This window comes from Trichosurus vulpecula, chromosome 1 (assembly GCF_011100635.1).
Source record: "Trichosurus vulpecula isolate mTriVul1 chromosome 1, mTriVul1.pri, whole genome shotgun sequence".
In the NCBI taxonomy this organism is placed as follows: domain Eukaryota; kingdom Metazoa; phylum Chordata; class Mammalia; order Diprotodontia; family Phalangeridae; genus Trichosurus; species Trichosurus vulpecula.
Window position 1 is genome coordinate 558,287,124 of NC_050573.1, and position 23,894 is coordinate 558,311,017.

The following is a 23,894-nucleotide window of genomic DNA, read 5'->3' on the forward strand; positions in this document are numbered from 1 at the left end:
ATGGAGTGTAAGAGTTCAAATCCCAACTTTGCTACTTACCCCTTGTGTGATTTAACCTCTTTGGGCCTCAGTCTCCTCATTTGTAAAATAAAGGGGTTGGATTAGGTGATCTCTAGATTTCCTTCTAGTCCAAGATTTATAATTCTATGAAGTGTCTGTATCTTCTCCAACACCCAACATGGTGCTTTTCACATAGGAAGTACATAATAAATGCTTGTTAAATCAAATACTCCAAGTATTCACGACTGGGGTGGGGCCAATTCTCTTAGGCTGAACCTCTCCAAACTTAGCCTAGGCTAGTTGGTCAACGAAAGACACACCGTCTATTACTGGATCTGAACTCGAAGGTTTTCTAGTCTGGTAGGAAATGTCAGAACTTGTACTCGCATTATCACAATCGTAAAGAACCCAAGGACATCTCTGCACCACTTGGAGGCAATGAAGGGAGAAACTTGGATTCCATTCTTCAGTCTCTCAGCTCTGAGAGGTGAGCCTTTTGTCCCATCTTGAAGGGAACCAGACCACCATCCGGGGGCGTGTTGGAGCCAACGCTAACTGGCTTGAAGGGGCTGATTGTTAAATTTTCAGTGTGAGTGCTGATAAGTCAGAAATCTGTAATTATTAACAAATCAGGGCTTGACTTATTGTTTTCTTGATTATCTAGACTTAAGAAACTGTTGATAATTTGGATTAAACTTAAAAGTGTGCACATGCAATTTTTTTTCCCCCTGGAAATCCTGATTGTTAAACATTTACCGGCACACTCCTGCCTCCATGACACTTCCTGTGGTTTCTTACATATACCTAGCATTTATATAGCGCTCTAAAGGTTGCGAAGCACTTTACAAACATCATCTCACTTTGTCTTCACAACAACCCTGATAGATAAAGTGCTGCCATTATCCCCACTTTACAGATGAGGAAACTGAAGGAGACAGAGGGTATGTGAATTGCCCAGGGTCACACAGCTAGTAAGTGTCTGAAACCTGATTTGAGCTTAGGACCTCCTGACTCCACTGTGCTACCCAACTGTCTCTAGGCAGTTCCTCATCATCCTTCCTGTGGGTACCCTACTCTTTCTAGCACCCTTTTATGTATTATCTTCCTCCATTAAAGAGCAAGTTTATTGAGGACCAAGACTGTCCTGTCTACTTGTATTTGTATCCCCAGTGGTTTTCACAGTGCCCAGTATGCAGTAAGTACTTAATAAATTATCTTCCTCCCTCCCTTCCTTCCTTCCTTCCTCCCTTCCTGTACACATACATAAGTGTACACACACACATATAAGTCGTGTACGTGTATACTATGCTCGCCTCTCTCATTTTCACCCTCAGCGTTAGAGAAGTGACCACTAAATTTTTGGCCACAGCATCTTATAAAGACCATTTACTAGCGCAGGGAAAGGTTTGAGATTTATGTCAAGAGGGAGGGAATATGCAGGGAAATCATGAATCTTTAGCATATTTACTCCAGCAGTATTTCATATTCTGCACACAGTATATATTTGCAGAGGCTACGTGATATAGCAGACAGATTGGTGCAGCAGAGGGTTGCCCTCAGACCAGGAACATGCGGATTCAAGTCCTGCCTTGGGCACATATTGGCTGTGTGACCGTGGGCATGTTACTTAACCTCTTGGTGCTCCCAGCACCTCTATGAAGACTCTGAAGTCACAGTTCATCAGCATTCATAGACACTGTTTTCTTATTGGGAGTTCTTCATGCTAAGGAGATCACGGCTCCATTCCCCTCCTCCCATGTGTATTAATGTATATGCTGATATCTATACATACACTTCTATATCTATGTATGTATAGACAGACTGTTTCCAAAGAATTTTCTTTGGCTCCTCACAACCAGTCAGGTGGCTGGGGAGACGTTATTTTCATCGCAAAGATGAGGACGATAAGACACAAAATGGTTAAGTGACTACTTGCCAAGGGGCCCACAGCAAGTGAACAGAGGCAGAGCTAGCATTACATCCTGAGGCCTCTGGGTTTAGTTTGGCTGATGAATAATGCAGGTGGCTATAAAATATCCCCCCAATCCCTCTTATCACGAGGGCAGCCCCCGTACAGAGATTAGGGGTACAGTGAGGGTAGTGTCCAAGTATGGGCTTCAGTGGATGTGATGCCCCTGCTAAGTATGACAGCCAGGGCAAAGATTGGGGATTGGGGATGGGGTGGGGTAGGAAGAAATGAGGCAGAAGTGAGTTGGGAGCACGAAGGACTAGATAAAACTATGCCTTGTGGCTCTAGGAATACTTTTCTTTTGTGGACTTTATACCCCGCTCTTATTCCTCAACCATTCCATGTTATCTCTAGATACAAAGGTAACTGGTAGCACAGGGATAGAGCATTGGGCCTGGAGGCAGAAAGACAGAATTTAAATCTGGCTTCAGCCACTTACCAGTTATATGACCCTGGGAAAGGGCTGTCTGCCTCAGTTTCCTCAGTTGTAAAACGGGGACAATACTAGCATCTACTTCACTGGTCATTATGAAGATCAAATGAGATATTTGTAAAGTGCTTAGCATGGTGCCTGGCATACAACAGGCACTTAATAAATGCTACTTTCTTTCCCTTCTTTCTGACAGGTTTGAATATGAAAGGGAATTCAACTTAGTACTATTGGAATATACACAGGGGAAAACCAAGAGCTTGTAGCATGGAAGGACTCACTCACGTCAAGGGTATATACAAATTAGAATCAACAAATTAGCATAAACGATGCATGCATTGCTATAATTTAGTTGTTTCAGTTGTGTCCAACTTTTCATGACCCCATTTGGGGTTTTCTTGGCAGAGATACTGGAATGGTTTGCTATTTCCTTCTCCAGCTCATTTTACAGATAGGGAAACCAAAGCAAACAGGGTTAAGTGACTTGCCCAGGGTCACACAGCTAATAAGTGTCTGAGGCTGGATTTGAACTCAGGAAGGTGAGTCTTCCTGATTCCAGGCCCAGCACTCTATTCACTGCACCACTTAGCTGCCCCGGTGCTCTAGACTTAGACAAATATGTCTTCATTATAGAATCTAGCACATTGCAGACGTCTGATATTAATACATGAATGATAGGACAACTCTGTAGTTCTAATGGAGGAGTAAATAATTATGATAATAGCATACTTTATAGTCACAATAGCTCTGTGAGTTAGATAATGCTCTCTTTTTAAAAAAAATCTCTATTTTACAGATGAGAAAGCTGAGGTTCAGAGAGGTTGAGAACTTGCTAAAAAGTATCTGAAGGCTGATTTGAACTCAGGACTTCCCGACTCTAAGTCTAGGACTTTTTCCACTTTAGAAGGATGATGTGACTTGACTATGGCCCTATAACTAATAAGCGAAGGAGTCTGGATTCAAGTTTAGGTCTTCTAACTCCAAGTACAATGTTCTTTACATCCCATTTCTTAAAGAGAAAAAAGCCTGGTCCATTGATTTGAATATAATTCCGTCTCCTAGGGAGGCAACTTGGGTATAGGAAATAGGAATCTGGACTTGGAGTCAGGAAGAGCTAGGTTCAGACTCTGCCCCTGACGTAAGCCAAAGCACCTAGGCTCAAATGCTACACCTGACACTTCTACCTGCCTGATCTCAGGCAAGATACTTAAGCTCCCTTGTCCTCAGTTTCCTCATGTGAAAAAGGAAGGGCCTGGGATAGAAGGCCCCTTGAAGTTCCTTCTAACCCTCAATCTATGATTCTGAAGGAGTAGAAGGATTTTACGCACTAGGAGGTTGGTTTTTTTTGAGGCAGTCGGGGTTAAGTGATTTGCCCAAGGTCCCACAGCTAAGTAAGTGTCTGAGGCTGGATTTGAACTCAGGTCCTTCTTTCTCCAGGGCCCCTGCTTTATCCACTGTACCACCTAGCTACCTCTGTGTTTTTTTATTCAAATAAAAATACTCTATTAAATCACACAATATGATTCCATCTTTGTGTAATTCAGAATGTTATCCAAGCAGTGTCTCTCCCAATTTACTACTTTAAAAAGAAAAATTCAGTTTTAATTAAGGAAAAAGTTTGTTGTTCTTGCATGGATTAAATCATAGATCTGGATTTTTAAAAACTGTCTCCTGGACGGTTCTTTTAACGACTGACCATTGTCTTAATTAGATGAACTCTTTCTTTCAAGGGAGGAACACATTTTATGCACTTGATTTCTCTTTAGAACTGAGAAACAGAAGCAGGGTTGTATGAAAACATACTGGGCTGCCTGCCTGCCTTTAACTTGTGGTTTTCCCCTTTGAGCAAATCATTTCCCAACTCAGCCTCAGTTTCTTCAACTGTACAATGAGGGACTAGACCTGATGATCTCTAAGGTCTCTTCTAGCCCTAATTCTGCTCCCTATTGCGATAATACACAGCCCGAAGCATTAGCTTCAAGTGAAGATAGCAAATCCATGTCTTTCTTCCCAGGTTTTCTTCCAAAGACAACAAACTTGGAATATAAGCATGTTGGAGTCATCTCCACTTAGCCCCTCCAGTATGTTGTCACTGATGGAAAGGAGACTAGATATTGCATACATGCATCATGGTGAACTAAATCTTATTATAACACTACCTTCTCCCCTTATAATATGTGACAGAAGCCTACTTACTGTTACTTAAATTAACATTCCAAAGATCTGATGGATAAATCACATAACTATTCAGTACGGTGCTCTGCACAGAAAAGAATGAATCAAGACTAGTTGAATGAATGAGGGAGGAGCAGAGGGAGGGAGAGAAAGAAGGAAAGGAAGAATAGGAAGGAAGAAAGAAAGGAGAGGAGGGAGGGAGGGAAGGAAAAGAAAGGGAAGAGAAGGGAAGGGAAAAAAGGGAAGGAAGAGATTGGAACAATAAACAAAGGAAGGAAGGAAGGAAGGAATGTGCCTGATAATGAGCTGTCATAATAAAAGCTAGCATTTATACAGTGCTGTAAGATTTGCAAGGCACTTTATAAATATATCATTGGATCCTCACAGCAACCCTGGGAGGTACATGCCATTATCATCCGTATTTTACAGATGAAGTAACTGAGGCATGAGTGGTTAAGTGACTTATCTAGGATCATAAAGCTAGTGACTGAGGCCAAATTTGAAATCTGCTCTGACTCCAGATCCAGGGCTCCGTACGCTGCGTCACCCAGTTGCTCCCAAGAAACTATTCTCGTAGTGAATGTGGTCTCTGGTTAAGTACGTTTACATACATATTGGATAATAGCATCCAAGTCGGGAGGAACCTCCACAGTTGCCTAATCCAACATCTTCGTTTGATAGATGAGATATTTGAGGGCCAGGAACATAAATCAGCTTGCCAAATATTGCAAGAACAGCAAGCAGCAGAGCATGGATTCAAACCCAGGGCCTCTGACTCTAAATATGGATAGCCCATTTTCTACTTTGCTGTGTTTTTGCTAAAGGCTCCATTTTCTGACAGCTTCTCTTGACGTTGGTGATATAAAAATGTGGCTATTATCATCTCATCCATTACTGTTATATTATTTCCAGTAATAACTCAGAGTGGTGTCTCTCTTTCAGTTCAGATATTGATCTAGAACAGACGTGTTGTGTGTAGGCACTCCTACTGACTGAGGGGGAGGGGGAGGTATAGATTAAAATATAACTGGGAGATATTTGAAATAAATAAAAATGTAACACACACAGATAATGTTAATATCTGTTTTTCTAAACCAATATTGCCCACAGGGGTCCTTATGTATTGTTTGGTGGTCCCATTTCTCACTGAGTTTGACACTATTGATGTAGAAGGGTCAAAGTCTATTATTTGTCTCGGAGTCAAAATTTGGATAATATTTGTACTCCTTACCTCACAAATTTGTGAGGAAAGTGGTTTGTAGACCTCAAAGTGCTATGGAAACATGTTATTGCTATTTATTTACATTATTCAGATTGCTGGACTCCCATAGTATATGAGGGAAGAGATTTATATTTCTGCTCAAAAATATTTGATTTCTCTCCCTAATGTCTAATGTCCAAAGCTCACATGATTTTTTCCTGGCATCCTCTTTGGAACATCTTCATTCTCTCCTTGAGGAGGTAACACATTACAGTGGAAAGAAAGAACACTGAGTTCCAAGTCAGAATATACAGGTTCAAATTCTCCATTTGATGCTTATTGTGATACACTGTAATATAATAATATAGATTATTTATCATATGTTTTTATTATTGATTTATAATATTATATATTATTAGCTGCATAACTGTGCTGGGCCTTACTTTGCGCTGCTGTAAAACGAGGAGGGGGGACTTCTACTTCCACATCTGTGATCTTTAAATCTTCATCTGTTGAAATCTCCGAGTCTTCTTAATTTTACAACTCGCCTTTATACAATACTTTGAAGTTTGCAAAGCACTTTACAAATTTATTTCACTTGGTCGACAACCCTGGGAGGTAGATGCTATGATTATCCCCATTTTACAGATGAGGAAACTGAGGCACACAAAGGCTCAGTGACTTGCCTAGGATTATACAGCTAGTAACTGAGGCTGGATTTGAAAAGTTTAAAGCATAATAATAAAAGAAATAATAATGACAGCTAGCACTTATATAATGCCTACTATGTGCCAGAGACTGTGCTAAAAGCTTTACAAGTTTTATCCCATTGGGTCCTCACAGCAATCCTGAGGGACAGGTGCTATGATTAGCCCCGTTTCACAGACGAGGAAACAGGCAAACAAAAATCAAATGCCTTGCCCAGAGTCACACAGCTATTAGATCTGACTCAGGTCTTCTCGTCTCCTGGTTTAGTGCTCCCTAGCTGTTTACTTAACTTCCTTTGGAAAACCTTCTTCGGTCCTTGATTGAGACCTCTTACACCTAAATAGCACTTTGTTTTATACATTTCTAATGCACTTACAATGTATTCCTGTGCTTTATTATCTGGGATATATTTTGACCCCTTATTTCATTAAGTCCCATAAGAGGTGGGATTCAGCCTAACCTAACTTTGTTATCACAGTGTTCTACATAGAGCAGGCATCTTAAATATTTAAATGTTGAATGAATGAAAAGAATGCATTTAATTTTCCTAAAATAGATGATCAATTTCTATGCACTTGAATGGTACAACCACTGAAAGCGATCTTCTCTTGTGGATCGATCGACTTTTTTCCATCTCTATTTTTTCATCATCTCTTATTCTGCCTCTACTGTGATTTGTTTGGGGGCAGCGGAGATTTGAATGTCAGGAAATGACTAAGGGATCTATCCTCAAGTGATTTTCAAAACAAAGAAAGAAATGACAAATGGGGCCTATGACCACTGAGATGCCCAATAACAAAAGGAGTGACCAGTTAATAATTGTGTTGACCTCATAAGAACACACTCTCTTCCTTTGGCACCATTATACAAACTCGTGGTGTTCGGGAAGCCACACTTCTCATCTTGCACGTAAACTTTTAGCCATTTAACCTCCGGGTGAGAACTCCAGTGCTAACCACATTCAGATTTTACTAATGACTATAAATTTGAGTGAGAGGCAAATCCAATGTCCTGCTTGCGGGTTTCAAATTCGGGTTTTGTAAGTAATAACTAATGCTTAACTGTGGAAATCCACCCTTTTGTGATATAGAGTGGTTTTGTAGTTACGATATGCTCAGTAGGTTAGCATGTGATGGGCTATGGAAATGTAAAGTGCAACTAGGTGTTGCAGTGAATAGAGTGCAGGGCCTGGAGTCAGGAAGACCCAGCTCCCTGAGTTCAAATCTGGCCTCAGACACTGATGTGTGACCCTGGGCAAGTCATTTAATTCTGTTTGTCTCAGTTTCCTTATCTGTAGAATGAGCTGGAGAAGGAAATGGCCAACCACTCCAGGATCTTTGCCAAGAAAACCCCAAATGGGGTCATGAAGAGTGGAACACAATTGAGATGACTGAACAACAACAAAATGGAAATGCAGAGAGGCAAAGTCAGGTAGTAGACAGAGGGCTGGCCTTGGAGTTAGGGAGACCTGGGTTACGACACATATTAGCTGTGGACAGCGCTCTAAGACTGTAAGTTACAGATGAATTATATATGTGCAATGGTAAATCCTTGAATTACATGTTTCTCCGTCTTTCCTTTCTTCTAACTCAGCCAACAAGTAAATTTAACAGTCCATTAGTTTTCCATAGGCAGAGAGGCAGCACAATGGATAGAGTGCCAGGCTTGAAGTCAGAAGACCCATCTTCTTGAGTTCAAATCCAGCCTCAGACACTTACTAGCTATGTGACTCTGGGCAAGTCACTTAACTCTGCCTCAGTTTCCCCATCTGTAAAATGAGCTAGAGATGGAAATCATAAACCACTCCAGTATCTCTGCCAAGAAAACTCCAAAATGGGGCCACACAATGGAACAAAAGTTTTACATGGGCTTCTACATGCATTCGCCTTCAGATGCCAGTAACAAATTTTCTGTACTATGGCACCTGTACCAAATGAGTTTATATTTATATTATTTTTAAATTTTATACTTTATGATTGATGTGTGTAGGTGTGTACTGTTTTCAGCAAGTTCTTTATAAAAGTTCTAATTTGTAGAAAATAAACATTAAAAACTGAAAGGATGTGGATTAAGCTAGATCATCTCTATGGTCTTTTCCAGCTCTGAAATTCCATGATTTTATGTCTTTTCTCTTTATGAAGAAGGGCAGAGTGATGGAAGGGAGAGTTGATTCAGAAGGCAGGAAGATCTAGGTTCAATCCTACCTCTGATATATATGGCTGTGTGACCTTAGGCAAGTCACTTAATCTCTGTATGTTCTAGGTAACTTTCTAAGACTATGAGATGCAGAGAAGATGCCACATTGCATTAGTAGAAGGAAGGTCCTCATCTAGGAGTTCAGTCCAAGGAAATCATAGGCCTGGTCCCTGTCCTTTTACAAAAGGTTTCATCAAAGAGCTCCTTTAAATAGCAAGCTCTCCTAGCACACTGAAAGCATGATTTGATATATTTTTGTTTTTAAATCAACTTATACTCCACTTTACAAAACACATCTCCTGTATGAAGCGAGGCATACACATAAGTACATAATGTGATTAGTACATTACTTTGGAGACATCTATAAATACAATAAACAACAGCAAAACATACATATTCTTTGAAGGGCTATGACTTTTTCTTCAGAGGTCAACAAGGCTGGGAATGACTCTGTTTGCCTCTCTTTTAGTGTGAGTGTGTGTGTATGTATATGTATGTGTGCATGCGTGTGTGCATGCACATGTATGTATAGATAAAGAATTCCCAAAGTGTTGGATAATATGCTAAAATAGGCAGTTTAAAACACCATACACAGATCTTAGACCTTGTTCTCTCTGGTTGAGTTGCAACTAGGATAACTGTAAGTTACTGAAGAGAGGACAATGATATTTAATTCATACAGATTTGTATGAATTACAAAGTGACAGAGATAAAGCAGAGTACTGAACAAGGCAGACAAATACGCAAATTCCAAAAGGGATTCTCCACTCCCAACCCCCAATATGACTGGTTTCCCTGGGGTGGACTCCCATCTGGTCACAAGATACTAAATATCTCTCTTTTCTTCATCTCACACAGTTCTTGGGAGGGGACTTGCTTGAGAAAGGATGACCAACAAGACTTAGTCCAGTAGAAAGGAATCTGGATAAGAAGCCCATTATTAAAGTTATCAGGGAAAAAGGACACCAGCCCTGGTTCGGCTTTCATAAACACAGAGTTCCTCCAGACTTACCAGCTACCCTGCTCGTCTCGGCTCGCTCAGGAGATGATTCTGTTGTTCGTGAATAGAGGATTGGCAAGTCAGGGGGCTGGGTGTAAATGTAATTTACTGCATCTAGTATCAGAGAACAGGGAATACAATTAGGGACCGTGCTTAGAGGCTCTGATGGCCTCACTGCTTAGGCAGCACATGCTCACTTATCAGCACACACAATAGACAACAGAGCTTCCCACTGAATAACCGGATAAGGTAAACAAAATGTAGAGCCATTTGCCCAGGGATTGGGATTCAATAGACTAGCTGAGGTAGGACGGAATTGGTCCAGATGAGTCCAGCCCTGGGACCATGGCATGTGTTCAGTTATTTGTCAGGAGGTTTTGGATCTAGAAAAGCAGTGACCGCAAAAAGGATATAAAGAAGTGGGGACGGCCCCGTGGCACTGATGAATTAGTGATGTCTAAATAAACCTATGTAACACACTGCTTTAAAATCCGTCTTGGCTTTACCTTTTATTACAGTAGAAAGACTAAGAGTTAATTGACTCGTTACTACTGATTTTTTGGACGAGTGTTCAAATGTAGAATTTGTCCTCTGAAATCAATACTGCAGACAATCCAGTTTAGCTGGTGAAGATGACTACTGAAATTCAAATGAGCTTACATTGACTTCTGCCTCAGAAATCCAACCTATCTGGAAGGGACATGGGCTACCTCGGGCAGAAGTAGTCTCTCTTCCTTGGCTGTCTGTGTATAGAAGCTGCAGCTAGCTGGGGCAGGAGATAGAGTGAGGTCTGGAATCAGAAAGACTTGTCTTTCTGAGTTCAAATCCAATCTCAGACACTTACTAGCTGTGTGACTCTGGACAAGTCACTTAACCCGGTTTGCCTCAGTTTCCTGATCTGCAAAATGAATTGGAGAAGGAAATGACAAACCATTCCAGTATCTTTCCCAAGAAAACCCAAAACAGGGTCATGGAGAATTGGCCATGACTTAAAAATGACTGAGCACCAATATATAGAAGCAGGATAAACACCTGATAGCGATCCCTGTTCAAGTATGAGTTGGATCAGGTACCCTGGGAGTATTGTGATTCTGAGAGGCTGGCTCCTTGAGGTCATTTTTATGAAGATAAATATGGCAGTATGAGGTGGAGAGACCAGTTAGGAGGCAGTTGGAAGAAGTTCAGGCTAGAGGGAACAAGGATCTGAACTAAAATGGTGCTAGGCTCAAAAATACAAGGTGTGACTGTTCTATGAAAAGCAATGATGAGATTCCAAGGGATGTCTCTTTTTTCCTTGTTTGAGTGTTACTGTTAGAGGCATAGTTGGGATTTTGAGCCCTAAGTTTATTATTTGTTACTAAATCTTCTCTGAGGTGACGAGGCCTCTCTAAGAAGAAAACCAGTCCATGAGAAGAAAATAAACAGGAAATATTCTCTTTCATAGTCACTGATACTTGATAAAGTGCTTTTAAGACCCGCAAGTGACTTTCCAGGATTAGCTCATTTTAGCCTCACATTCTACAGATGGGTTTTTTTTCCTCATCCTAATTCACAGACTCCCTGAGATCTAACTCTGTTAAGAGAGAAAGACGGCCTTGGGAAGCTTGAGTTCAAATCATCTCCAACAGAGATTGTTTCTGTGACTCTGGGAACATCACTTAACCTCTCAGAACTACAGACAACTAGATGTTAAATTACAGAGCAGGTGCCAGTCTGAATTGGGAGTTTCTCTACTAGGAGCTAGTTCTTCATGCCTATAAAATTACAGGCTTGTTATCCCTGCCCCCAAAAAGTGCTATATAAATTCAACATATTATTATCATCATCATTTTCACTGACTCCACAGCTATATTAGACACTTCTACCCCTTTCTATATCACATTTATATATACACTTACTCACAGTGTATCTTCTAAAGAACAGTTTAAATTGAGTGGTGAGAGCAGAAGTCAATGCTGTGGTTCAGTTGTTTTCAGTCATAACCCCAACAGGATTTTTCTTAGCAAAGATACCGTCTTGGTTTGCCATTTCCTTCTCCAGCTCATTCTGCAGATAAGGAAACTGAGGTACATAGGGTTAAGTGACTTGCCCAAGGTCACAGAACTAATAAATGTCTGAGGCAGATTTGAACTCAGGAAGATGAATCTTCCTGATTCCAGGCCTGGCAGTCTATCCACTGTATCATCTGGCTGTCCGCTACTGCAGAAGTCAATATTGACCTCTTAATTCCCAATCCAGTGGATTTCTTCCTCAGGTATCATCATGCTCTTTGACCTCTTTGAAGAGTTTTATATGGCCGACTCACACCCTTCTTGAAACTCTCCTCCTTTGGCTTCTGAGATGCTATACTCTCGGCAGTACCCTTCTGCTCCCACCCACTAGTAAGGTTTATGGTGACTCTAGAGCGGATTTGGTAACTCTAAAAGCCTTGGAAAACAGGGCCAAATCAAAAGACCTGGGTTGTAGTTATGAGCTAATTTGTGTGGTTTTATGTCACATGTACACAGACTTCCACAGCATAGCCACTGGTAGAGGGTTAGTAGCTCCTGAATGATTTTATTAGAGGAGTGGAGAAGTGATCCAGAAGTTCTCAGGTTTCGTTTCGTGTCATCAAACACGGATATGTGAAGTGGGTGGAATGAAACTGGAACTCCTTAGCAGCCTTGCTTCAGTTCCCTGGTTATGGGGACAACTCTGACCTGGTTCCATTATAACATTACAGATTGCAGGATCTTAATGATTTGGACGGTAGTCCTAATTTATTATTTTTTTTTCTGTAGGAGTGCAGGGCTATTAACTGAACTTTTGTAGAATGTAAGTTTATTGAGGTCAGGGACTTTTTTTTTTGGCCTTTCTATTCTTAGCGCTTAGGAAAGATTTGAAGTTTTTTTTTTCTTTTTAATTAGATCTGTGATTTTATTGGCGTAGGGAATTCTCAGTAAGGAAATTCCCCCTACCAATGCAAATGGCACTTGCTGTACAATTTATAGTTTTAGAAATTTGTTTGGGAGGCACTGAAAGATTAAGTGAATTACTCAGAGAGTGTGTTTAAGAGGAAGGATTTGAACCTGGGTCATCCCAACTCTGAATCTGGTGATCTATCTACTACATCACAGTTTCTGTAAACAGAAGATTAATGGCTAATGTAGAGAGGTCATGGTAATGATCTACCATCTTTTATATTCAGCACAGCTCGTACCAACCGTTCTTTCAACACCATTGTGTGAGTTAACAATATGATTCTTGGAAGGTTTGTCTCACGGTGTCAGGCAGTAACTCATCAAAAAGGCTTCTCTGACCATGAGTGTGTCAGTGCTCAAGCCATGACATAACATAATAATCACCTTCAGTCAGCCTGACAATCAAGGTTCTCCCTAGTTGGGTGCTACCATCCCTTCACAGCTTTTCCTGACACCATTCTCCATCATGTCTGTTAGACTCCAATCAGACTAACTTATTCACTGTCCCCTGGACAGATCTGTACTTTATTCTTTGGGTGTGCCATTCTTTGTCCCTATATTGTCTTTTGCCAATATCACTAACTATTCATTCAACAAACCTTTAATTCAATAAGCATTAATTGAGTTCTTATTGTATTCAAAGGCATTATTTAAGGCACTGAGGATAAAAAAAAAAGAAAAAAAACCGTAGTACCTGTCCTCAAAGAGCCTGGAATCTAGTTGGGGGAAAGAGACATGAACACAAATAACCACTTCAACTCAGAGAATGATTTAAGCACATAGGAGAGTGACTTGAGATATTCAAGGAAGAGGGGAAACTATATATAAAACAACAGAATCCTGAAGTTTTGAGCCTGTATGACTGGGAGAATAAAATAAAAATAAAGAAGTTAGAGTGAGAGGGCAGGTTTAAGAGGAAAGTTGGTAAATTCAGTTTACCCCAAGTTAAATTTGAGGTACACTTTTGAGGCAAGAACTCACCATTTGACAAAAATTGCTGGGGAAAATGGTAAGCAGTTTGGCATAAAGTATGGAGCAATATCTCACACCTTATAAGGTCAAAATGGGTAAATGATTTAGACATAAAGGATGATATCATCAGTAAATTGGGGGGGCGTGGAAAAAATTTACCTCTCAGATCTATGGATAAGGGAAAAATTTATGACAAAATCAGATAGGATCACAGGAAGTAATATGGATAACTGATTACATAAAATTAAAAAGATTTTGCATAAAATAAACCAATGCAGCCAAAATCAGAAGGCAAGTGGGAAAAAATTTTATAGCAAGTGTCTCTGATAAAAGCTTCATTTCTCAAATATGTAGGAACCGAGCTGAATTTGCAAGAATAAGAGCCATTCCCCCATGGATAAATGGTCAAAGGATATGAACGGGCAGTTTGCATAAGATGAAATTAAAGCTATCAATAGGCACATGAAAAAAAAATGCTCTAAATCGCTATTGATTGTTGTTATTAAGTCATTCAATCATGTCTAACTCTTCATGACCCCAAGGACCATACTCTCCATGGGGTTTTCTTGGCAAAAATACAGGGCTGGTTTGTCATTTCTTTCTCCAGTGGATTAAGGTGAACAGAGGTTAAGTGACACACAGCTAAGTGTCTGAGGCCAAATTTGAACTTAGGTCTTTCTGACTCTGGGGCCAACACTGAGCCTCCTAGCTACCTGTGCTATTGGTTAGAGAAATGCAAATTAAAACAACTCTGAGGTACCACCTCATACCTATCAGAAGGGCTAATGTGACAGAAAAGAACGATGAATGCTGGAAGGGGTGTGGAAAAACGGGTACATTAATGCACTGTTGGTAGAGTTGCGAACTGGTCTAAACATTCTGGAGAACAATTTGGAACTATGCACAAAGAGCTCTAAAAATTTGTATTTGCTTTGACTCAGGAAAACCACTACCAGGTCTGTATCCCAAAGAGACCAAAGAAAAGAGAAAAAGAACTATATACACACACACAAATATTCACAGAAGCTCTTTTTGTGGTGGCAAAGAATTGGAAACTGGGGGATGCCCATTAATCGGGGAAAAGCTGAACAAATGGTGGAATACTATTGTGTTATAAGAAATGATGAGCAGAGTCATTTCAGAAAAAAAAGATTTATATGAACTGACGCAAAGTGAAGTTAGCAGAACCAGAACACTGTATATAGTAACAACCACATTTAATCAACTATGAAAGACTGCTACCTTGATCAAGACAATTCTAAATGACTCATGATAAAAAATGCTATCCGTGTCCAGAGAGAGAAACAATGAACCCACTGCAGATTGAAGTATACTGTTTTTACTTTCTTTTTCTTGCTTTGTTTTTGTTTTGCAACATGGCAAATATGGAAATATGATTTGCTTGAGTTCACATGTATAATTGATTATCATATGACTTGTTTTCTCAATGGATGGGGAAGGAGAGAATTTGGAACTCAAAAATTTAAAAAATGAGTGTTTAAAATTAATAAATAAATTTGAAGTGTTTGTGGGACTTCAATTTCCCTTAGGCGATTGGAGATGTGAGGCTGGAGTTCAGGACCAAAATGAAAGTTGGGGGTCACCCGCAGAATAGCTGAGCCATGGAACAGGATTAGATTTTCAATGTTTAAAAAAGCATAGAGGGAAAAAAGAGTCAAAGACAAAGTTTTGGGCAACATCTATAATGTACCAAGAGGAATAAGATTAAACAGTGAGGGAGATGGAGCTTTAAAAATACCCATATTCTTATTACTATGACTGGTCCCCAGCTGGTAGATGATGTACCCAATGTATAGTCATTGGAAATAGCCTTTAACTACTGGGACACAGTGAAGAGAGAGGACATACAGAGAGATCAGTAGGGATGAGAGAGCTGTATTTCTTACGGCCATCTGAAATGATGAAGTCAGCCATCTGTATTGATATCAAGTATGGAGTAAGGGAGCTTAGCTGGGACCCCTCGCTGGAGAGGAGCGTGGACAATGAACATGGAATAGAGGAACTCAGCTGGAGTTGTTCATGAAAGATAAGTATTAGCGTTAGCGAATACAGGGACAGGGGAGAGATTAATATTATATCATTATATTAGTAACTAATTATTGTGATCCACTTTTTTTCCTTCTATTTTCTGTAAAGGGCCAACTCTTGTTAAGGTCAGTCAGTCTCTGAAGGGCATGGCTGATTGACAAGATTGTTTCTAGCCCTCAAGAAACATGGGGGACCCTACCCAACCAGGAGACCTAATTTCTGTTTAGAATATAAACAAAATCCAATCTAGGTGAACCCTTGCCCTGAGGGAAGGAACCCTTATCCCTGGTCCCCTCCATTACAGTTTAGGGTGACCCAGCTCATGAAGGAGAAATCTGGACAGAAAGGTCCAGATGGAGACGACTTCCCCTGTCCAGATTGCTGGAGGCTGTTGAATCTCATGATCAAGCCACATTCTCAGCAGGAGGAGCTGAAAACTTTTAGCCCACCTCCTCATTTAGCCCACCAATCAGGGCTGATGTTCACTTGTCAGGGGAGTTCCTTTTCAGAAGCTATTTAAAGCTTCTCAGTGTCTCCCTTCGGATCTATGGTTACCAAGAGAAACCACTGACCATCAATTTATTGATTGCCAGCTAGCCTAATTAATACATTGATTATTAATTACCCAGAAACTCTTTCTCTTGGGATTTTCAGGGATTTCACCCAGACTCAGTAGGTGTTTAAGCCAGTTTCATGTTGCCTTTGGCACTGGTGAATTTTGGTCAGACTGGTCTGACCCTGGTGTGAATCTTACTGTAGTGTGTTATGATGGAGAAGTAGGTGGCAGGTAAGGCTCTAAGATGCTTCTGGTGGCTTAGCTGTGGGGGTACTGAGTTTTCTACTATCTTCCCTGATGTGACATGTGGCTCTGGCTGTTGTTTTCCAGGAGCTCATGTGATGTCTTCTTTTCATGGCAGTGCTATGTGCTCCATGATTAGGTCCTATGCTAATTCAGAACTAGGAAACAGAATAAATGCAAGAGGAGTTCTGAGCAGGGATGCCATTTCATTCAGATTCGACCTCAATGAATGTTTGATTTGAGTTCAATGTACACTCATTGGGGAAGATTGTTCAGAGTGGGGCGTCTCTGTGACAGACAGTGATAAATTCACTGGTAATAATCGGGTCATCTTCCCTCCTCCCAGTGATCTGAAAGGTGAAAAGTGGTGAACAGGTTGGTTAGAATTAGTCACAAGGATCACAGCAAAAATAGCACTTGAAGTTAATTATCCCTCCCACAGGAGGGTTTCCCTTCTGTTGGATGCCCTTATAGTGTCGCTACCTATTATCAAGGGACAGAAGGGGAAAATATTATCTTTACTAGGCCAGTGTGAGGTAGTCTTTGAAGCACAGCCCAACTAATCAGGGATACTAACTGTGCTTGACTGGGTAGTGCTGTCATAGAAGGACCGAAGTTCATTGTTTGGGAATCATCCATGATCCAAAGCTGAGCCACTGCTAAACTTTGAATATACAGAGGACAGCATGACCTTCATGGAGGCATTAAGACATGAGAAGAGGCTGTTAATTAAATACATAAATGCATTCCAGAAGCTAAATGATAGTTTAGTCTGGAAAGAATCATGTTCAAGGTTTTTTAGGAGAGAGTTCAACAATGAACTCAAGGTTTGATTAGCAAGGCATATGGCTTATCATTTGGATCATTTGCTAGGCTTAATATATACTTGATCAAGCAGCTTACTGATAGACTAGAAAGATGCAGGAAAGGTTGAAATTTTCACCAAGAAAACATAAAATGGGCCAGGCGAAAGCATAGAAATCTAGAACTGTTGCAACTGGGAAACCAGTAGGATAACCCCATTGCTCAGGTGAAAAGAATTTATGGCAAAGTGTCAGTTTTGTCTTAGATGTAGGAATCATGTAGCTATTTATGCCAGGTATTCCCACAAATGAAACTATAATGTAATGGATGTGGAGTTATTGGTAATTTGTATTGTCTTTTAAGGCTACGATAGAGCTTGATACCTGATGACAGTCTCTAAAAATGATAAAAGTTAGAAATGTTTGAAGGAAGCACATAGCCTATCTGACAATCATGCATGATGGGCCCTTCTGGTCTTTTTTTTTTCTTCTAGGTAATTTATGTACTAGGGATGAAGAAGAATCCCAAAGAAAAGTGCTCACTGTATAAGTGTCAGCTAATTGAAGAGACAGCTAGGTGGTTCAGTGGATAAAGTGCTGGGCTTGGAATTAAGACCTGAGTTCAAATTTGGCCTCAGATGTCTACTAACTGTGTGGCCCTGGGCAAGTCACCTAACCTCTGTTTGTCTTAATCCACTGGAGAAGGAAATGGCAAACCACTCTGGTATCTCTGCCAAGAAAACCTCACGGATAGTACAATCCACAGGGTCATAAAGATTTAGACACAACTGGACAACAACAAATGAAGAGGCAATGTGGTACATGTGGGAAAGCACTCCTCTCTTTCATCAGGGGAAGTGGTCATTTTCTTGGGCCATGTTTGGAACCTGTATAATGCTTAGGAACCCGGACATGAATAATATTTAAAAGGAATCTTGAAGATTTGCCCTTGAAGGTCCATATCTGTTTTTTCATGACCTAATAAAATCCTCCATTATTAGGGAAGATTGTTCAGTGGCAGTCATTTTCACGACAGACAGACTACTTGAGTTTCAGTGGTTAGTAATAGTAAGAACATGAACATAATAACAAGGAAAAACTCCAGAGTCTCAGAATTAAACACTAACATTTTCCAGGCCACCTCTAGAAATGTTTTTTCTTGGAACTCCATTGACTTTGTCAAAGAGTCAAGAGTTAGATTTTGTAAGTCAAGTCACTGAGGCCTTGATATATTTGAATTAGAAATGGTTTTGTAATTGGGTAATGTTAACACATCTGCTGACATTCATGACTAGTCAACATATTATACCAAAACTGACAGAAAAGGAATCACCACCAATTTTCCCCTAGCAATGAGCCAAAGACAAGAAACCATTCTTCCCAGTCTCTCTGTGTCTGGCTTATAAATAGGGGTATAAACAGTATGAATAGTGTAAACGAGAGCTGTGACAATAATTTTTTATTCTCTTCTTTTACTTTTTGGAGATGTGTGTGTGTGTGTGTGTGTGTGTGTGTGTGTGTGTGTGTGTGTGTGTGTTGAATTAATTGTGGGTAGGGTTTCCAGATCTGTTACCATGCCAGATGCAAAAGTGTCTGGATGGGCTCCAGGCTCTGTCTCTTGAATCTCTGTGGGCTAAGCTTCTCCTAAATCTTGGCCCACCTAGAAAGCACTGCAGAATGTGCAGTGGCAAAACGAATATGGAAATCTGGCTGTCTGAAGAAGTAGGTCAGCCTGAGTGTGTGAAGGTCAGGGAATTCTCTGTAAGAAGGAAGCCTACATGTCCCTGACATTTGAACTTAAAAGGTCAGTGTTAAGAGAACACCTAAATGGTTTCATTGAGGTCAAGTTGCTGGATGAAATCTCTATTCCAGAGTACTTAAATAACTGGTGGATGTGATCTCAAGGTGCTGTGGATTTCTGAAAAACCACAGGGATGAAGAAAGGTGGTATAGAACTGGAGACAGGCAAATGTCCTAACTTCAAAAATGAGGAGGGTATTCTTTTCAGCTATATGTCAGTGAGCTTGACTCTGATTCTTGGAAAATTTCTATGGTGTAGAATGAGGGACATAACTTTGGAAGACACCCAAAGTTAGTGGGCATAACCTGGATGAAGATCCAGCAAAGAAGATCGAGAAGTCTGGTAGGCCAGCCAAGAGAGCAGAGTCATGAAAACCCAGACAGAAGACCATATCAAGGAAAAGAGGGTGATTGACAATGCAAAAGGATGCAGAGAGGTCAAGAAGGATGAGTATTTGAGAAAAGGCCATTAGATTTGGCAATTAAGAGATCACCAGTAACTTTAAAGAGAGCACGCTTGGTTGATTAATGAGATAAGAAGACAAAACTGTACAGCGTTAAGAAGAAGAGTAAGAGGAAAGGAAGTAGAGGCATTAGTTGTGGATGACCTTCAAGGAATTTAGCCATGAAAGGGAGGAGATGGACAGATCAAATGAATGTTTTTTGAGGATGGGGGAGAAATGAATGTGCTTTTAGACAGCAGAGAACCAACCAGTAGATGGAGATTAAAGATTAGTTAGAGAGTGGAGATGATGGGAGGGCAATGTGTTGGAGAATATGGAATGGAATGGGATCACTAGTGAATGCTGTCTTGGTGAAGAGAAGGGCCACCTCTTCATCTGAGACAGGAGTAAAGGAGGAGATAGTGGGGCAAGGTAGATGAGCAATGTGAGATACAGAGGTGATGAGGTAGCTTTCATTGAGTGGCTTCAATGTTTTCAGTGAAATATAAGGCAAAGTTCTTAGGTGAGAAAGTGGGAACAGGTGGCTCCATGGGAGATTTGATGAAGGATGAAAAGATTTGGAGAAACCAATATGGTGAGTGGGATAGTGAATCAATTAAAGAGGTACTGAAGGATTGCTTTGTTGAAGTGAGGACCTAGTTCCCCCCTGCCCCTCCACCCCAGAGATATTTTTCGGTACATAGAAAGGGAAGCAGAGCTCACTAAAAGTCAGCATGGTTTATCCAGAATAGGTCATGACAAGCAATTCCTAGCAATACAACAATCTAAGACAATTTCAAAGGATTCATGATGAAAAATTCTCTCCACCTCCAGAGAAAGAACTGATGCAGTATGAATGCATATTGAAGCAGACCATTTTTCACTTTCTGTATTTTTTCATGTATTTTTTCTTTGGATCTGTATCTTCTTTCACAACATGACTAATATGATAATATGTTTTTCATGGTTGAATGTGTATAACCTATTTCAAACTGCTTATTGTCTCAGGGAGGGGGGAGGTGAAGGAGGGAGAGAGAAAATTTCCAATTCAAAGTAAAAAAAAGAATGTTAAAAATTGTCTTTACAAGTAACTGAGGGAGAAAGAATAGGTCATGACACTACCCATGTATAACCCTTATCAAATTGCTTGCTTTCTCAATGAGAGGTTAAGGAGGGAGACTGGGAGAGAATTTGGACTTCAAAACTATAAAAAAGGTTAAAAATTGTTTTTATATGTAATTGGAAAAAAAATAAAATATTAAAACTTAAAAAAATAAAGAAGGGGAATCTAAGGGGTAAAAATGTGTGTATTTCTTTCACATACATGACATATAGATTAGGGGGTCAGCAAACTACAGACCACAGACAGCCCATCATCTGTTTTTGTATGTCCCACAAATAAACCTAGGGAAGGCAGCAGGCTAGATTTGACTCCTAGGCCTTAATTTGCCAGCCTCTAGTACAGATGGGGGTCTAAAGCTAAGCCTGACAATTCAGAGGTATGCTGCAAAAGTACTAACTATATAAGGAGAAAAATGACTTCAAGGTCCAGCAGTACAGTGCTTCACTATCATGGTATTCTAAATACTTGTCCATCCTTCCCCCAAATTTGTGTTTGTGGAAGTGGGCCCTAAGGTTTTTTTGGGGGGGTATATTTTACAGATACTATTCTAATTATGCCATATTAATAAGAAATACCTTTACTTGAAAAAAAAGAATGGGCCCTACCAGACTAATTAAATTTCCTATTTTGATATGGTTACTAGACTGCACGAAGAGGGGAATGACGCCAGAGGCCACCTAGCCCAAATCCCTCGTTATAGATGAGGAAACTGAGGTTTAGGGAGGTTTGATATCTTGTCCAAGGACCCCCAGCTGTTATCATCAGAGGCAGGATTTGAACCTAGGTCCTTTTGACTCCGGAGCCAATGTTTTCCCATTGTCTTATACAAGATACATGGCTTTAAGTAAATGAATTTAAGTCATTTGACAAAGTTTTTCATAATATCCTTGTGGACAAAATGGTCAGATTTGTGCTGGATAATAATATTGTTAAGTATATTTGGAACTGGTTGAATGATCACACCCAAAAGAATAGTGATTAATGGGAAAATGTCAACATGGAGAGGAAGAGGGGAGGAAAGAAAAGAGAGATGGGGGAGTGGGAAGGGAGGGTGGGGAGAAAGAGAGACAGACATAGACAGAGAGAGAGAGAGACAGAGACAGAGAGAGAGAGACAGAGAGAGAGAGACAGAGACAGACAGAAAGACAGACAGACACACACACAGAAACACAAAGATAAAAGCAGTTATTAAGAACTTACATGTGCCAGGCACTGTGCTAAGGGCAGGGGATTACTAAATAGTCCCACAAAACTATCCTGGCCCCTGTTACATTCAACATATTTTGTCAATAACTAGGAGGTGACTGTAGGCTTGTCAGATCTATAGATGACACAAAGCTGAGAGGGATGTTGTTGGTAGGGATAGATAGCAGAGTCATGATCCAAAAAAATGCTCACATTATAGAACTATAGGCAGGATCCTATGAGATGGCATTTAATATAGGGATAATGTGAAGTACAACACCCTAGTTTTTTAATAAGTACAGGATACACAGAACACCATATAAATGTGCAACATAAATGTTTATATATAAAAATGCGCATCACCTCTAGGCATCATATGCTATACAGTGGAAACAGCCAGTTTCTGGAGAAACTCGTCTGTGACTTTAGTTTTTAACTTTCTAGAACCTTGGACCATCATGATCTGTACAGGAATGATCCACTGATTTGTGGTTTCCTGAGATCCATGTCAAATGTCCTGGAAGCTGCTCTAAAATGAGAGTTGATTTCAGCTACTTATCTTCATGCCGACCTAAAAGGGAAGATCTTTCATTTTGTATGATGGAATAAAGGCACGTGTGCATATGTGTTTGTGTGCACACATGTGGATGCACACACACACATACAAGCACAAACTTGGCCAAATTAGATGGAGATGAATGCATTTGCTTTGTCATAGCACGAGGCAGGCTTCAGACTGCTGTCTCAGAAGTTGGGTGCTTTCTCCTAAAGTTCCCAAACTATGATTATTTCATATAAAGTTTTAAAACACAGAAATGTTGTTAATTATAAGAAATAGTTGGATCCAAGATTACCTCAGCTCCCTAAGAACTACTGAATCATTGAGGGATGAAAGTATTAAGCCTCACTATTCTAGAATTCCATTCTTCCTCAGAGAACTAATCTATTGTCTCTTGCCCAAGGCCATACTGTGACCTAAACACTTATTGCATTCTTTGAAGGGCACTTACTTTCCTCCAAAACCTTCCAAGCAAATCTGACTACACATGCAGTAAAAAAATGAACGGTACTATTGATTTAACTACAAAAAGAAAATAATCTTAACCCAGATTGGCCATTTAAAAGCAGATTAAAGGCAATGTAGCATTTTAGTGCTCACTGGTATCATAAGCTCAACAGGCCAAAAACTGAATTTGATTTTCCCCAAACTTGCTCCTCCTCCAATGTCTCTATTTTTTGCTGAAGACAACGTTGTTCTCACTGCTGCCCAGGCTTACAACCTAGTAATTACCATCGTTCCAATTAGTTGCCAAATCTCATGATTATACCTCCCTAAGCCCTTATCTACCCCATATTCTTCATTCTCACTGCAATCACCGACATTCAAATCCTCATCTCTTCTCATCTAGGTTGCTGTAATAGACCCATAATTGGCCTTCCTATTTCCAACCTATTTTCCTCTCTAATCCATTTCACACACTGTTGTCCTAATAATTTTTCCCTTTTTTTCTTTTTAAATGCTTCACTGATGCTCTTGCATATATAAAAACATCATTAATACCTGTTAATGATTCTCCCCCCCAAACAGAAACCTCCCTTGCAACAAATAAACACAGATGAGCAAAACAAATCAACACTTCGGCCACATCCACAAATGTATGCCTCAGTCTGCATTTATAGTCCTCTCTCTGCTGAGAGGTGAGTGGCATGCTTTAGTACCAGTCATCTGAAATCACAACTAGTCATTGTCTTGATTGTAGATCTGAAGTCTTTCAATGTTCTCCTCCTTTACACCATTCTGGACATCATGTAAGTTCTTCTCTTCATTCCTCCTGTTTTATTCTGGATCCGTTCACATCAATTTTTGCACAATTCTCTGAATCCTTCATTCTAATAATCCTGTTAAGATGCTTCTGTGATTATGTTTGGAGAAGCCTTCATCATCTCTGTCTGATGAAGCCTTTTCCTTCTTCAAGGCCCAACTCAGATGCCATCTTAAGGAAAGCTTATTTCTCATTTCTCTGGTCCTTCTCACCTTCCCTGGACCTCTCATTTGCACTTATCTCGTTCTCCCTCACGTC

At 40.2% G+C, this 23,894-nt stretch overlaps 1 protein-coding gene across 5 annotated transcripts in view; it reads right to left on the reverse strand.

Annotated features, from left to right (window-relative positions):
- The window catches only part of PALM2AKAP2 (PALM2 and AKAP2 fusion), a 553,253-nt gene that overhangs the window by 265,903 nt on the left and 263,456 nt on the right, over window positions 1–23,894 (reverse strand). For 4 of the 5 annotated variants that reach the window (XM_036741809.1, XM_036741812.1, XM_036741810.1 and 1 more), the window contains exon 6: window positions 9,692–9,793. The exons of the other annotated variant lie outside the window; for it this stretch is intronic. In XM_036741809.1, the coding sequence (XP_036597704.1) occupies window positions 9,692–9,793 (102 nt within the window). The remainder of the gene's footprint in view (window positions 1–9,691; window positions 9,794–23,894) is intronic. 5 annotated transcript variants of the gene reach the window in all.